At 48.1% G+C, this 13,013-nt stretch overlaps 1 protein-coding gene across 2 annotated transcripts in view; it reads left to right on the top strand.

Moving 5' to 3' along the window:
* DDX1 (DEAD-box helicase 1) overlaps positions 1-13,013 on the top strand; it is a 795,552-nt gene that overhangs the window by 53,252 nt on the left and 729,287 nt on the right. For both annotated transcript variants that reach the window (XM_069605939.1, XM_069605941.1), the window contains exon 2: positions 2,109-2,160. In XM_069605939.1, the coding sequence (XP_069462040.1) occupies positions 2,109-2,160 (52 nt within the window). The remainder of the gene's footprint in view (positions 1-2,108; positions 2,161-13,013) is intronic.

The following is a 13,013-nucleotide window of genomic DNA, read 5'->3' as shown; positions in this document are numbered from 1 at the left end:
GCAAACGCATTCAGAGTTATTAGCATAATTACTATCGCTTGTATTGGGCCAGGTCCAGGATTTTGAATGGGGTGCCCGCAACTCCCACCCTGTACTGCCTGCAGGTAGCTCACTAAGGTGATTCAACTCTGGTAGGATGGTTTTTCTAGGCTGCAAGTTCAATCAAGGCCTTTGGTGAGTCTGGTATATGATTTGGTTACATTATCTAGCGCTATGGGTTGTCTTACAATAATCTTAGTTCAAGGGTAATCTTATTAATTTAGACCCGGTGTCCATTCCTTAATGTACACGTTTTTAAGGCAAGTATTCCCATGCATGGTACATTTTCTGTAATCCTTTCTATAATTTGGACGTATGCAAATTGCTATAAAGTCAGGACAGAAGTACTTTGTCTCAAAGGGCATAATTGTTCTTTGCATACGGAGTGGGGACACAGAACAAATGGCCTGTTTCCGGATTGCATATTTGCGCCACCTTCTAAAACGACATGGTGTTAAGGTACCATGGCATTTTATATGCGCTGTAAAACCAATTAATGCATGTCATCTGTCTGCAATGGCAGGCTGCATATGCTCCATTTGCATTTATGAGGCGTTAGAACAATTTGCCTCTTTACACGTTTTTTTCTTTTGCACCTGGTAGTGCAAATGAAAATTGCACGCATGGGACTATTCTTGGTGCTAATTTAGGGTTTCCCTTATTTGCCCCACACTTTTTGTTAAATGAACCATCACAGAAGTGGTCTTCATTGTTGTATATGGCCACGTTTCTGCTCCCTCTGAGGATCTTAGTCTCTCCATTTTGAACCTCTTTGCTCCTTTCTTGATATTGCTGGTCTGTTTAATTTCCACTTTTAACTTAACCATTTTCAGACCTTCTCCGGTTCTCATGCTTTCAGTTTTCTTAGCACCTCTCTCGGGCTCTACGCTCTTTAAACACTTGTCAGCTCACCTGACCTGTCTGGTGACTTTCTAAAACTTTAAAACCCCTCTTCCGTTCTCATTGTCTCCCTGTGTGGCAGTTTTGGGTATCTGGAGGCTCAAGAATGAACTGCTGTGTCAGCCAGGTAGGTGGAGTCCATGGTGGTTCCCATGAGCAGTGGTCCCAGTACAGCAGTTTGATCCCTTCTCCAGTTCCAGTTGATTTTTTTTTTTTTCCTAGGAATCTTGCTCTTATAATAAACTGTTTTGAGCCCTGATAAGTAGGGAGCTTCCCTCCGTTTTCCTTTGAATTCTATTGTCCCTGGAAGTTTTATCGGTGGCTTGTTTTTTTTTATTTTTTTTATAAATGTCATGCTCTCCTTATGGCTGTTACATAACCACCGAACGTCGGGCAAGGGAAACTAGGTCGGCCAACTAAAAGTTTAAGATTCTCCATTTGTGGAATAGACTAAGAATGTCACTAAAACAGGCTTGAGGTAACTCGTTCTTTTTTGGGCTTCTGGGCATTTTGTCACACAATACAGTAGCGTTCTGCAACATTTGGCTCGCCAAATGTATTGGCTACAATGCCTACCAGCCATGGGTAACCATGTCAATGGTGAAGAATCTTGGGATTCCTATATCAAAACATTCTTAATTGCAGCTTGCAGAACCCTGCTGTACAGACGTCTCCCCATTCCTCTGGGAGAGTCCTTTCTCACACTAGTCAACTGTGTGACTGTTTTAATTTCAGCTGCATTTCTCCATTTAAAATCTCAGTCTATCCTAAAGCACAAGGAGCTTGTTATATCTGAACATCAAAGCAGCATTACTGACGCAGAACAATACCCGATGACAAATTGGTTAATCTGATCGTCGTCTTCTTAGTTCTTTACTACTGCTACAAGTCTTCGTATATCGTTTTAGTTCAACTGAGAAAATGTCCACCTTTCATAATTGTTCAACAGCACTTAATCTCTTGCCACCTCTAATATGTAATGCAGTAAATGTGTTAATATATTCTTGCAAACGCTGAACAAAAAAATGTGAGATTATTTTGCAAAAATAGATAAATACAAGAAAGACTGGCCAAAATGTACTGAACATGCTGAATATATTCATGCTATAAAAGTACTTTCAAAAGCTAGTTGATGATCCATGGTTAATATTTTTTCTGTTTTTTAACAGAGTTGGGTGTTATGGCTGAGATTGCTCAGGCAGTGGAGGAAATGGACTGGCTGTGAGTATTACCATTTTGAAAATGTTTGTTATTCAAGAGAACTAGAACTAACGTGCAGATTTTCTAAAGTTGTGGCAGTTACATGTGTTGTCACTGCTTCTATTGGGCGCTGTAAGTGGTGCCTGTAAAGTGAATCTATTGGCGTGGGAAGTAAACCTATGTGGGGTGGGTGGAGGGGCGTCGACGCCTAGCTTGTCCGTTTGGTTTTTCATCCACTTGTTTACTACTCCTGGCCATGCCAGACCTTAATGACATATATTGGCATGAAATAATGTGGATGGCTGCAAATCTAGCCCCACAAAACGCCACCTATGAACAGTATGGTCTGTATGGAATTCCTGTGTAGTGCTTGGAAGTATGAAAAACTCCTAAAACGTAATTATTCACAGCATAGAGCTTAAAGGAGCGAGTAAAGCACGTAATGGAACAGTATATCCATACCCCCCCTAGCGCGTTGAAGTAGGACAAGCACACAGAACGTCCTTGTTCACTGCAAGTAGCAGAACAGCGGGATCAGTATATTAACCCCTGCATAGAGCTCATAGCCAGGAGTATTGCTTAAAGGGGCAGTAACTGAGATTTTTGCACACTCGGTACACAATAATACAAAACCTATCTCAGCCAAATCAATTGTATGAGATCACATATTGTTAAGATGGATTTCCAAAGGCAGCCCTAGGGAGTGGACTTTAAGAGGCCACCCTAGTTATGGTGAACAGGAAGACGGAGCTTTGCAAAAAAAAACAATCAAGGTACGTGGGAGAGCAGTCAAAGCTTAGTCTCAGGAAATGTGGGAGTGGTCTAGGGCTGCAGAGTCCACACAGGGCAAAAATGACAGTCCGTGTCCAAATGCACACAAATGTATTAGCCCTTGCAATTGCAATCAAAAACCAGATATCGCATATACATACATTCTCTTTTAGATATAAGATCTCCTACTAAGTCATAAGGTAAGTAATACAATGCAAGAAAATGTATTGAATTAACCCTACTCCAGTTCCCTCTTTCTTAAGCAGTCCAGCCCCAAGATGTATGGCACCGATTGGCCAAATGTCACAGGTTCCAGGTACAGGAGGGGGATTTCAAAAACGATGCAGCAAAATAGTCCAGAAAATTTCCAAGTATTTTGAAGTTAAATAAGTATTTTCCCAAAATCAGGTAAGTACTCGTCTCTAATCTGGTCCCAAAGTTAAACCCCACGGTAGGATCCTTGATCCAGGTACGACAACCAAAGGTCACAAAGGTCATGGGACAAGGGACTTGGCACCTAATGTTGCCCTATGGAGGACTGGGGGGGGGCACTGAAACTGCTATTTTTACTTACCCCCCCCGGAACCCTCTGGCTCCTCTTCTTTCACGTGACACTGTGGGTTGTCTAGAATGTGCTGGGGAGGTGAGTTTGTTTGGGTGAGGGAGGTTGAGGGGCCACAGGGGTTAAGTCTGCATCGGAACAGCTTTGACCTCGTTGGATCCCTCGTAGGATGGATGAAGACAGGGTTCAGATTTGTCAGTGATCAGTCTGCAACAGGCGATCCTTTAGCAACAAACTCAAAAGTGGCCCCAGTGCTCAGACTCGCTTGAAGATCGGAAGCTGGAATTTCGGGAGCAGGCGACTTATGGCACAAGCGAGGCCTGGGTCAAGTTCCAAGGCTCAACTCAGAACGGCAATTGCTGCAGCAACGTAGCCCAGCAGGGAGCTGGTCAGTCCACCATCCAGTCCAGGGACACTTCCGAAGGCTCTGTGGGCACGGATCCTCAAGTAGGGGTAGAGACTAGTTGGTCCCACTAGTCACAGGGTCGAAGCACCAACAAGTGTCTTACCTCGGGTAGAGGAGCAGGTCTTCACCGGGCCAATCACTGAGTTGATGCTGGTCAGCTGCAAAAGTCGACCTCTGGTCATCAGCAGGCTACTTTTCTTCGTGGACATTTCTGCTCCAACATGGATCTCTAGAATGGGTGCAGGTGTCCTCCTTTTATCCATACTTTGGACTGGAAGCAACTTTAAGCCCACCAATAACAATAATAATCTGCCATGTTCAAACAACCGTCTCTAGATCTGCACAGCACCAGACTTTCTGGCATCCGGGAATGTTGACTGGGATGGGAGTATCCTGGTTCACCACCCCTGGCTCACACAAAGGGTCATTTCCCCACTAAAGCAGCTGCTTTGCTTTCCTGGGCAAGTGTAATACCATATATGGGATTTCATGACCTGAGGACTTGATGAAGGCCAAATTACAATATGCCCAATGAACAAGCGAAAAACCTTGTTGCACAGTCATCCTTGGGTCCTAGCCACCTTTAGTAAAGTTTTGGTGAACGTGCACAAGTAAAACGTTAGGAAAATTGTATAAATACCACTGCTTCCACTAGCTTGTTTTAGGCACTTATCAAAAGTAACTAAAACCCCAAAAGTTATAAGGAAAACCATAGTTATGGATACAAAGTATCCTAATTGCACTCCACTGTAACATGCTGTGTGCACAATTGTAACAATACAAGAATTCCGAAAAGCAAGCAAAGTTTCTCAGTACCGACAGTCTTAAGAAGTAATCGGCTTCCCTGTGACGATGAACAAAAGGCAAGGTAAGTGAAGGGCATTACTTGCCTTCAAAAAGTAAGGAAAGATTAAAAAACAAAAAAGGGTGACCCCTAGAAATCCATGGAGGGGAAAGGTGCAGAAAGGACACGTTTGTCCAAATTGAATGTACAGTTTAGCAGAGCAGCCTGCAAAGCTAAAGCTGTGTAAACCACTGCAGAGAAAACCAAATTATTGTCAAAGGGCTGCTTCGTAAACCAGAAAAGAAAATCTGCCTTACGTTGGGGAACTAGGATACGCTTAAGTAATTGCAAGGTTCTAAGACCAGCATGGCGATTCTAACCTATTGCCGAGTGTGTCCATAACCAAAAGGTCATGCACTACAATGGACCTTGTTTTTGCAAAGAAACTATGTTCGGTGAGCTCTGCGTTACTGGTGCCTTTCTGGGGTGGAGCCAGCACAATTGTGTAGCCGAAGGGTCACACTTTGATTTTTCCCAAACTGCCACTGTGGTTCATGGCAAGATATTTGAACATTAGACCGTCAGAAAAGCAGACAGGCCCATTCTCAAATGTTGGGGGTAAATACAAGAAACGTGCCGTAAAGCAGGATGGGGTGAGATTTCTGCACGTGTGCCAGAAGACGGCATGGTGACAAATCTGCGGTTTGTTATTTGAGGCTACAAGGCGGGAAAAATGCTTATCGGCCCAGCAGAAGGGGGGCACACCGAACGAGCTGCATGAGACATAATCCAGACCCACCGAATTGTATACCAGCATAACAATGAAAGGATCTGTGAGTTTGATGCATTTGTTTCACTGAGGCACAAAGCATGCTTATTCAGTTACCCATGAGCCTGTAATAAGCGGACTTTAGGATGACCAGGCACGCAAGTCTGATATACAATGTATGCGTTATGTTAAACAGCTGCTTAAAACGGGATAGTTTACATAAGTTGCAAGTAATTTTTTTTTTTTTTTTAAATATTTTATTGATTTTATATTTTAGAAAAACAAACAACACACAACACAATACAACTGTTAATTATTTACAGAAACCACAACAGGAAATACGAGAAAGGAAAAAGAAAAAAAAGAAAAAACTCCCCCCAGCCCCCATCAAGCCAGAGCCGGCTCCCTTGTATCCTCAGTCGGGGCACCGTCAGGAGAAACATTGTCCGTAGGCACATCTTCAGAATTCTCAGAGTCGTCCAAGCCCTGTTGTGGGTTGGTCATAGAGGCCACCAATTGTCGCCAGGCCAGCAAGGGCCCTATCTCCTCCTCGCCCCCTCTAGTGACCGCTTCAAACCAGACCACGGATTCAGCCTCCGCCCACCTCATAATGTCCGCCCACCACAGTTCCACTCTCGGCCTGCTAGCCGATTTCCAGTTCATGGCAATCCTGCGTTTGGCCAGAACATATGCCAGATCCCTCAGCTTGCTCAGGTGCCTAAAGTGTCTGGGCCTGGGGAAGATACCAAGCATACATGACCAGGCAGATCCCACGTCCAACACCACTCCCCCACTTGCGAGCTTCATCTTGACCTCCTCCCAAAATCTATACACTTCCGGGCAGGCCCAAAACATATGTAGCAACCCAGCTTCCACCTCCCCACACCTGGGGCATTTTTGAGTGGTCGAGCCTCCGAACCGTGCGATCCTCTGGGGAGTCAGGTAGGCCCTATGAGTAATGTAGAACTGGAGTTGTTGGAGCCGTGCATTTCTGGACACCTTTTTATGATATCCCAGGACCCCCTTCCACTGACCCCCCGTCATGAGTTCACCCATCTCCTCTTCCCATTCATGCCTCAGTTGGGGCAACTCTTTCCCAGCCTTCGTTCTGAGGAGTTCGTATATTCGAGATATTTCATGCCCACCCTCTGAGACATCATACATAGTTTCAACGGTGGCATCAGGATCATCTGCCAGTGCCGTCTCCGGCCATCTCTTTCTTACACGTTTTACTAGTCTAGCATGGGTGATGTACTGGCCTCTGTGCACCCCCGTCTCGTCCTGCAACTTTTGAAAGTCCAGCGCCTCCCCCTCTCTCCATATGTCCCCAAGCGTGGCCAGGCCCGCCGGCTCCCAATGCCTGCGGACAAAGTGAAACAGTTGGGTGTCATTTTCGCACAGGGCCACCAGCGGGACCTGCCACGATAGTGGTTCTGACTCCCCCATCAGTTTCCATGTTCTGTGCCAGACCTCCCATCCCAACCTCAATAGCCACCCTCTTCCCGTCAGTTTATTCCTTTGTAGCCACACCACCTCTCTCAGGAAATATGGGGCTGCATCCTCACGCAGCAACCTAGATTCCGCCGAATCTTCATCAGACAACCACCTGGCCACATACAACAGTTGTCCCGCCAGATAATATAGTTCGAAGTTAGGCAATCCTATACACCCCTTCTCGTACGGGTTCTGAAGCTTCCACAGGGCCACCCTATTCCTGGAGTTACCCCACACGAAGCCCCTACACATACTATGAAGTCGTACAAATAGGCTTTTAGGGATCAAATACGGGACGTTCACGAAGAAGTGCAGGAGTCTGGGAAGGACCACCATTTTCAGCAAAGCCGCCCTCCCCATCATGGACAGGGGCAATCTGGACCAGAATGTCATGCTGTTCTTGGCCCCCTCTATGGCTTTCTCTGTGTTATGCTTGTGCACCGCCTCAGTCCGGTGGTAAATATTTACCCCCAGGTACCTAAACGTGTCGGTCCGCCATGGTATTGGCAACACAGGCAGCCTCTTCAACGGGACGTCCCTGTACCCGCCCAAAGGGAACAGGCTGGACTTCCTGGGGTTCACTGATATGCCCGAGAGGACAGCGTAATGATCCAGTACTTCCAGTACGTACTGCAGGTTCTCCTCCGGGTAGCGGAGGTACAACAGCATATCGTCCGCATAGAGAGATGTTAAGTGACTGCCGCTGGCAGTGTTAATGCCCACCTCACCGTATTGTTGCCGCAGGCATATCGCCAGCGATTCCAGCGCAAGTATGTATAACATGGGTGACCAAGGGCATCCCTGCCTGGTCCCCCTGCTAAGCTGCCAGGCCTCCGAGACTGTGGCCCCAGTCTTGACCCTAGCCACCGGGCTGCTATATAACAACTGGACCCATCTGATATAACCAGCGCCCACGCCGTATCCCTGCAGGGCCGCTTTCAGCCAAGGCCATCTCACTGAATCGAAGGCCTTGACCGCATCCAGCGACACTACCGCCATCTCGCCCGTGTCATCCTTAGTATGGTCGATAACATGGTGCAGCCTCCTATGGTTATCACTGATATTCCTGCCTGGGACATATCCCGTTTGATCCGGGTGGATAAGCTTGCCAATCACTTTCTTCAACCTGTTGGCCAGCACCGCCGTGAGTACTTTGCTGTCCTGGTTTAGCAAGGACAGAGGTCTATAAGATCCGCACTCAACAGCCGGCTTGCCTGGTTTCAGTAATGGAACAATCATGGCCTCACGGAGGGACAACGGGAGTTCTCCCTGTTCGTATGCCTCGTTAAACAAGGCCAGCAGAGGCTGCAGCAGCTCCTGCACATACACCTTGTAAAACTCACCAGGCAGGCCATCCGCCCCAGGTGCCTTGCACGTGGGGAGGCCCCGGATCACCACCTCCAGCTCATCAGAAGTGATAAGGGCGTCCAGTTCCTCCCGCTCCAGGTCGTCTAGGGTGGGCAGACCAATGTCTTCCAGTGTGTTCAGGATGTCCTGGCTCCTGTCCTCCCCAGTGTCCTCATACAAACGTTTGTAGAACCTGAGGAATTCCTCGTTCACCCCATCCTGAGTGTTGCGAAGGCCACCGTCCTCATCCCGGATCTCATGGATAACCACTCGGGGGGACTCACTCTTGTACAGCCAGGCCAACAGTCTGCCTGGCTTGTCGCCCCCCGCGTGCAGCCTCTCAGTGTATTTCCTATGGTTCAGTCTACATAGTCGGTCCCAAAGAGCGCTGCACGCCACCTGAAGGTCTCTCATCCTAGTCTTGTCTGCCTGAGTGGCATTCTCAAGACGAGCCAGGCTCTCCAGTTCCCTTTCGGTGTCCTGAAGCTCCCTCTCGATACCCCCTTGCAGTCCCTTGGATTTAGAGATCGCCACTCCGCGCACCACTACCTTAAAGGCCTCCCACAGAGTTCCCGCGGAACGCACACTACCCGTGTTTATCTCGAAATATTCCCCGATGGCAACCCTCAGGTCCTCCCGGAAACCTTCATCCTGCAGTGCTTCCGCCCGGAGTCTCCATGTGGGGACCCGAGGCCTAGGGGGTTGGTGTCGCCACTCTACCACCAGGGGCGAATGATCCGACAATACTCGAGCTTTGTATTCCGCCTCCACTATTTCGCCCGCTATCTCAGCAGTTCCAAACACATAATCCAATCTCGTATATGAGTCGTATGGCGCCGCATAATGCGAATACTGCCTCTCCGTGGGGTGGAGTCTCCTCCACACATCCACCAGTCTCAAGTCTCCTAGCAATGTCCCAAGCGCCTTGGCCGCCGGCGACATTTTCCCTTTGGTGTCTGCGGACCGGTCAATTTTGGGATCTAAGACACAATTGAAGTCCCCACCCCACACCATCGCGCCCCCTACCAAGGGGCTAAGTTTGCCATAGAGGGATCTAAAGTAGGCTGCAGTATCATGATTGGGGGCATACAGGTTGAGGATGTGTACTTCCCTGTTCTCCAGGAGTCCTGTTATCGCCACCATTCTACCCTCCGGGTCCACTATCGAGTCGAGCACCCGGAACGGCACATGCGGCGCCACCCAGGTGATGACCCCTCTAGCATACGCCGAGTACGTGGCACCCACTACCTTGCCCTTCCACTTCCTCGTAACCACCTCCAATTTCTCCCTGGTGAGGTGGGTCTCTTGTAGCAGGGCTATGTCTATCCGCATCCTCTTCAGATATAGCATGACTTTGTTTCGCTTGAGGTAACTATTGAGGCCTCGGACATTCCAGGTAACTATGCGAAGACTATCCGATGCCATCTGTTTGGTCTGTATTCAGCCCCGCCCTCCCCACAATACCCCCTTGGTCTAACACTCCGCCGGCTCTTCCGCCCTTGATCTCCATCCCCCCCTCCCTGTTTCCCAACTACACACCACAGCAAACAACCCCTCCCCTCCCAACAAAAGCCCAGCTCCATCCCTGGATCTCAGGCCCACCCGCGTCTGGTCTTATCCCGTTTACAAGGAATAGGACCCCGCGGGGCGTCGCCGATCTAACAGCGACCTAACTAACTAGATATATTACTATTGGGGACAAAGGAAGCCTCTTAGAGCTCCCAATAAAGTGACCACGGGTAGGCACGCCCCACGGGCCAGCCAGTCAGTACCACATCATACGCATCACATATCGTACAAATGACTATATTCAAGTCCCAATGTCTCGGCCCCGTTGCCCCAGGCGGCCCAGCCACAAGCTACTTATCTTCCGTAGTCTCTGCCTGGATGCCTGATTCTTGAGGACTGCCCAGCGCGTCTAGCCAGTCCATCGCCTCAGTTGGTGTTTCGAAAAACAGGGATCTGCTTCTGTAGAAGACTTTCAATTTGGCCGGGTAGAGTAGCATATAGCGATGGCCAGCTTCACGAAGTCTCCTTTTCACCGCTCCGAAGTGCATCCGACTCCGCTGTACTTGTAGCGTGTAGTCAGGGTAGGCCGTAATCTTAGCCGATCCTCTGTCAATCGTTCCCCCTTTTCGAAAGAATTCAAGAATCTTTTCGCGATCACGATAGTTCAAAATGTTCGCGATCACCGGCTGCGGGGGGGCCCCGGGAGGCGGCCTCCTAGTTAGGGCCCTATGAGCTCTCTCAACTGCAAACCCCTGGGTCAGTACCCCGCCGGTAATCTCCTGCAAAAGCATGGATTCCACAAATTCCGTAGGGTCTGGCCCTTCAGTTCCTTCAGGTAGGCCCACGATTCGGATATTGTTGCGTCTGGCACGTCCCTCCGCCTGCTCCGCTCTGTCCTCCAGGTTGCCCACCCGTTGCACAAGGGCGTGTAGCTCCTTTTTATGAGCAGCGCAATCTGCCGTATTCGTGGCCGTCTCCTTCTCGATGGCCCCCGCGCGTTCCGAGACCGCCCTCACATCCAGCCTAAGTAGATTCACCTCCTCCTGGACGGCACCGATCTTGAGGTTTAAGCCTTCTTGTAGCTCTTTCATGGCGAGGCCCAGCTTGGTCTCCCATGACACTTTTAAGTCCGCAATCGCCGCCAGCACCTCCTGTATCGTGCCAGGTGACTCCGCGGTCGTCACGGGGGTCTCTTTGATTTTGCCTCCTTCCGCCCCTGGGGGGGACTTGGCGTAAGCCTCCATTGTGGGCTGTTTGGCCTTAGGTTTCACACCTCTCGTGGTCATAATGTTGTATGAGTCGGGCGAGGGCCCGTCCCGCCAGTCACCAAGGGGGAGTCACGCCACCCAACGTCCGAAGCCTGACCCACCACACCTTGGGGCATCCAACACGCCTGGAGCACTCCGACCACCAGGCCCACGGTCCTGTTGTTATAGCCACATCCGTTCGGCACTCCCGCTCGCTGGGCCCCCGTGCGTCCTAGGCGGCGCTCGTGTGTTTTAGTCTCCGAGCAAAGGGACGCAAAGGTCCAGCACTCGTGATCGCGACACTGACTTCATGATCCTCGGTGTTCGCAACGTGTCGCCGCCATTTTGTCTTGTCCGCCTGCTCAGGGCTCGTCCCAGTCAATCACAATTATTTCGGTTTCTAAGCCTTCTAGATGTCCCAAACTTTCACAGGATGTAGTGGTGGCATTCACACACCTGGACATCGATTTCCAACGTCGGCCGGCCCCCGTGGACGTACCCCTCCATCAGGATCAAAACAGGATCAGCGGAGCTCCTCCAGAGTGCGACCTCTTACATGGCCGTCCAAGCCACGCCCAAGTTGCAAGTAATGTTGTACCATATTTTATGTAAAAGAAACTGCAGCGCTTAAGCGCGTTTGTGAGCTGATGTTTTAGAAGCACATTGACAACGACATTAGAACGCTGCATTTAAACTGATAGTCAGATTTTGCTAGTATTATTTGATTGAACCTAGATACAACTATCATGTTAAACCTGCACAATGATTTGAAGGAGCTTGACATTAATGGCAAACAATGGAGAAAGTATTCTTTTTGTTGAAATCCTGAAAACACAGCTGATTTTAGCGAGATATTATGATGAGTCAATATCATATTTGTGGATGGCATATCAAACCATTCAGCGATTTTATTGAATGTAGTGAGTACGCATACTCGCATGTAGATGCTTAGATGAAGCAATTAGATTTACAAAATATTTTAAACATAAACCGGTGGATGATTCCAAATCTTTCTGTGCCAGTGAATGATTAAATGAGGCATTTGTCATAAATAATGTACTGAGAATTGTGTTCATGGACTTTATTCAAATATAGACGGACTAGTGTGAAAGCCTGTGTGCACGGCCAAAGTGCATGAGGAGAGACATTTTCAGCCTAAGGCAACAGCTCCATCTAGCGGTGACAATAGGCGAAGCGGGCAGTCTACTGCGATTGACTGCATCGGACAAACGTACATATGGCCTTTTTTAAATATTGTATATTAATACACATGGTGCCAAGAATGCATTATTTTGAATGAAATAGAAAACGATTACCCCCTATTATAGTTTGCCATGACCAGCTCAAATATGTTTTTCCAGATAAAATTGCCAAATCTGAAGCCCTAGCTTCCAAGTCCTAAAGGTGTAAATGCCGATTGTGTCCTCCTTAGGGCATGTGGGGATAAGACTGTGGTAAGTGGCCTAGCAAAATGTGTCACTGTGACCATTACCTGCCCTTTCCAAAAGCACACCTGCTCGCCTGTGATCTCTCTGAGCTAGCTGTGTGCTTTCAGGGGATGCCAATGATCCTATAAGCAGTCCTCTAAAAGGCAATGGCTTAATTGGGACTGTAAACCAGTTCCTTCAACCACGTGACGTTATGAGTAATATACGGCTTAAATCTGTTCCTTTACACTGTTTTATGTCAAAAATAAGAATTTGCAAAGAAAATGTTGGTTCTTGCCTTTGTAGTGTCTATACAAGAGAGAAAACAGTTGGATTAATCAATGCTTGTTGTAGACTTTGAGCACATTGATGGTCTTGTTATCTGTAGTTTATATTGTCTACAATGCTTTGGCTTCGTATAGGTTATCAGCTTTCGTTGCTCCTCCATTACAGATGAATATGAAAATGTTGTGTTTAGGTAATGGATGCTACTAGCAGTCTTTAGTTTTCTTTGTGCTGTTTGCATTCCTCTGTGTGCCTTACACTATACTGCTTTGT

This window comes from Ambystoma mexicanum, chromosome 4p (genome assembly GCF_040938575.1).
Source record: "Ambystoma mexicanum isolate Mex_15411 chromosome 4p, UKY_AmexF1_1, whole genome shotgun sequence".
Lineage (NCBI taxonomy): Eukaryota > Metazoa > Chordata > Amphibia > Caudata > Ambystomatidae > Ambystoma > Ambystoma mexicanum.
This window is presented reverse-complemented; position numbering and strand designations above follow the sequence as displayed.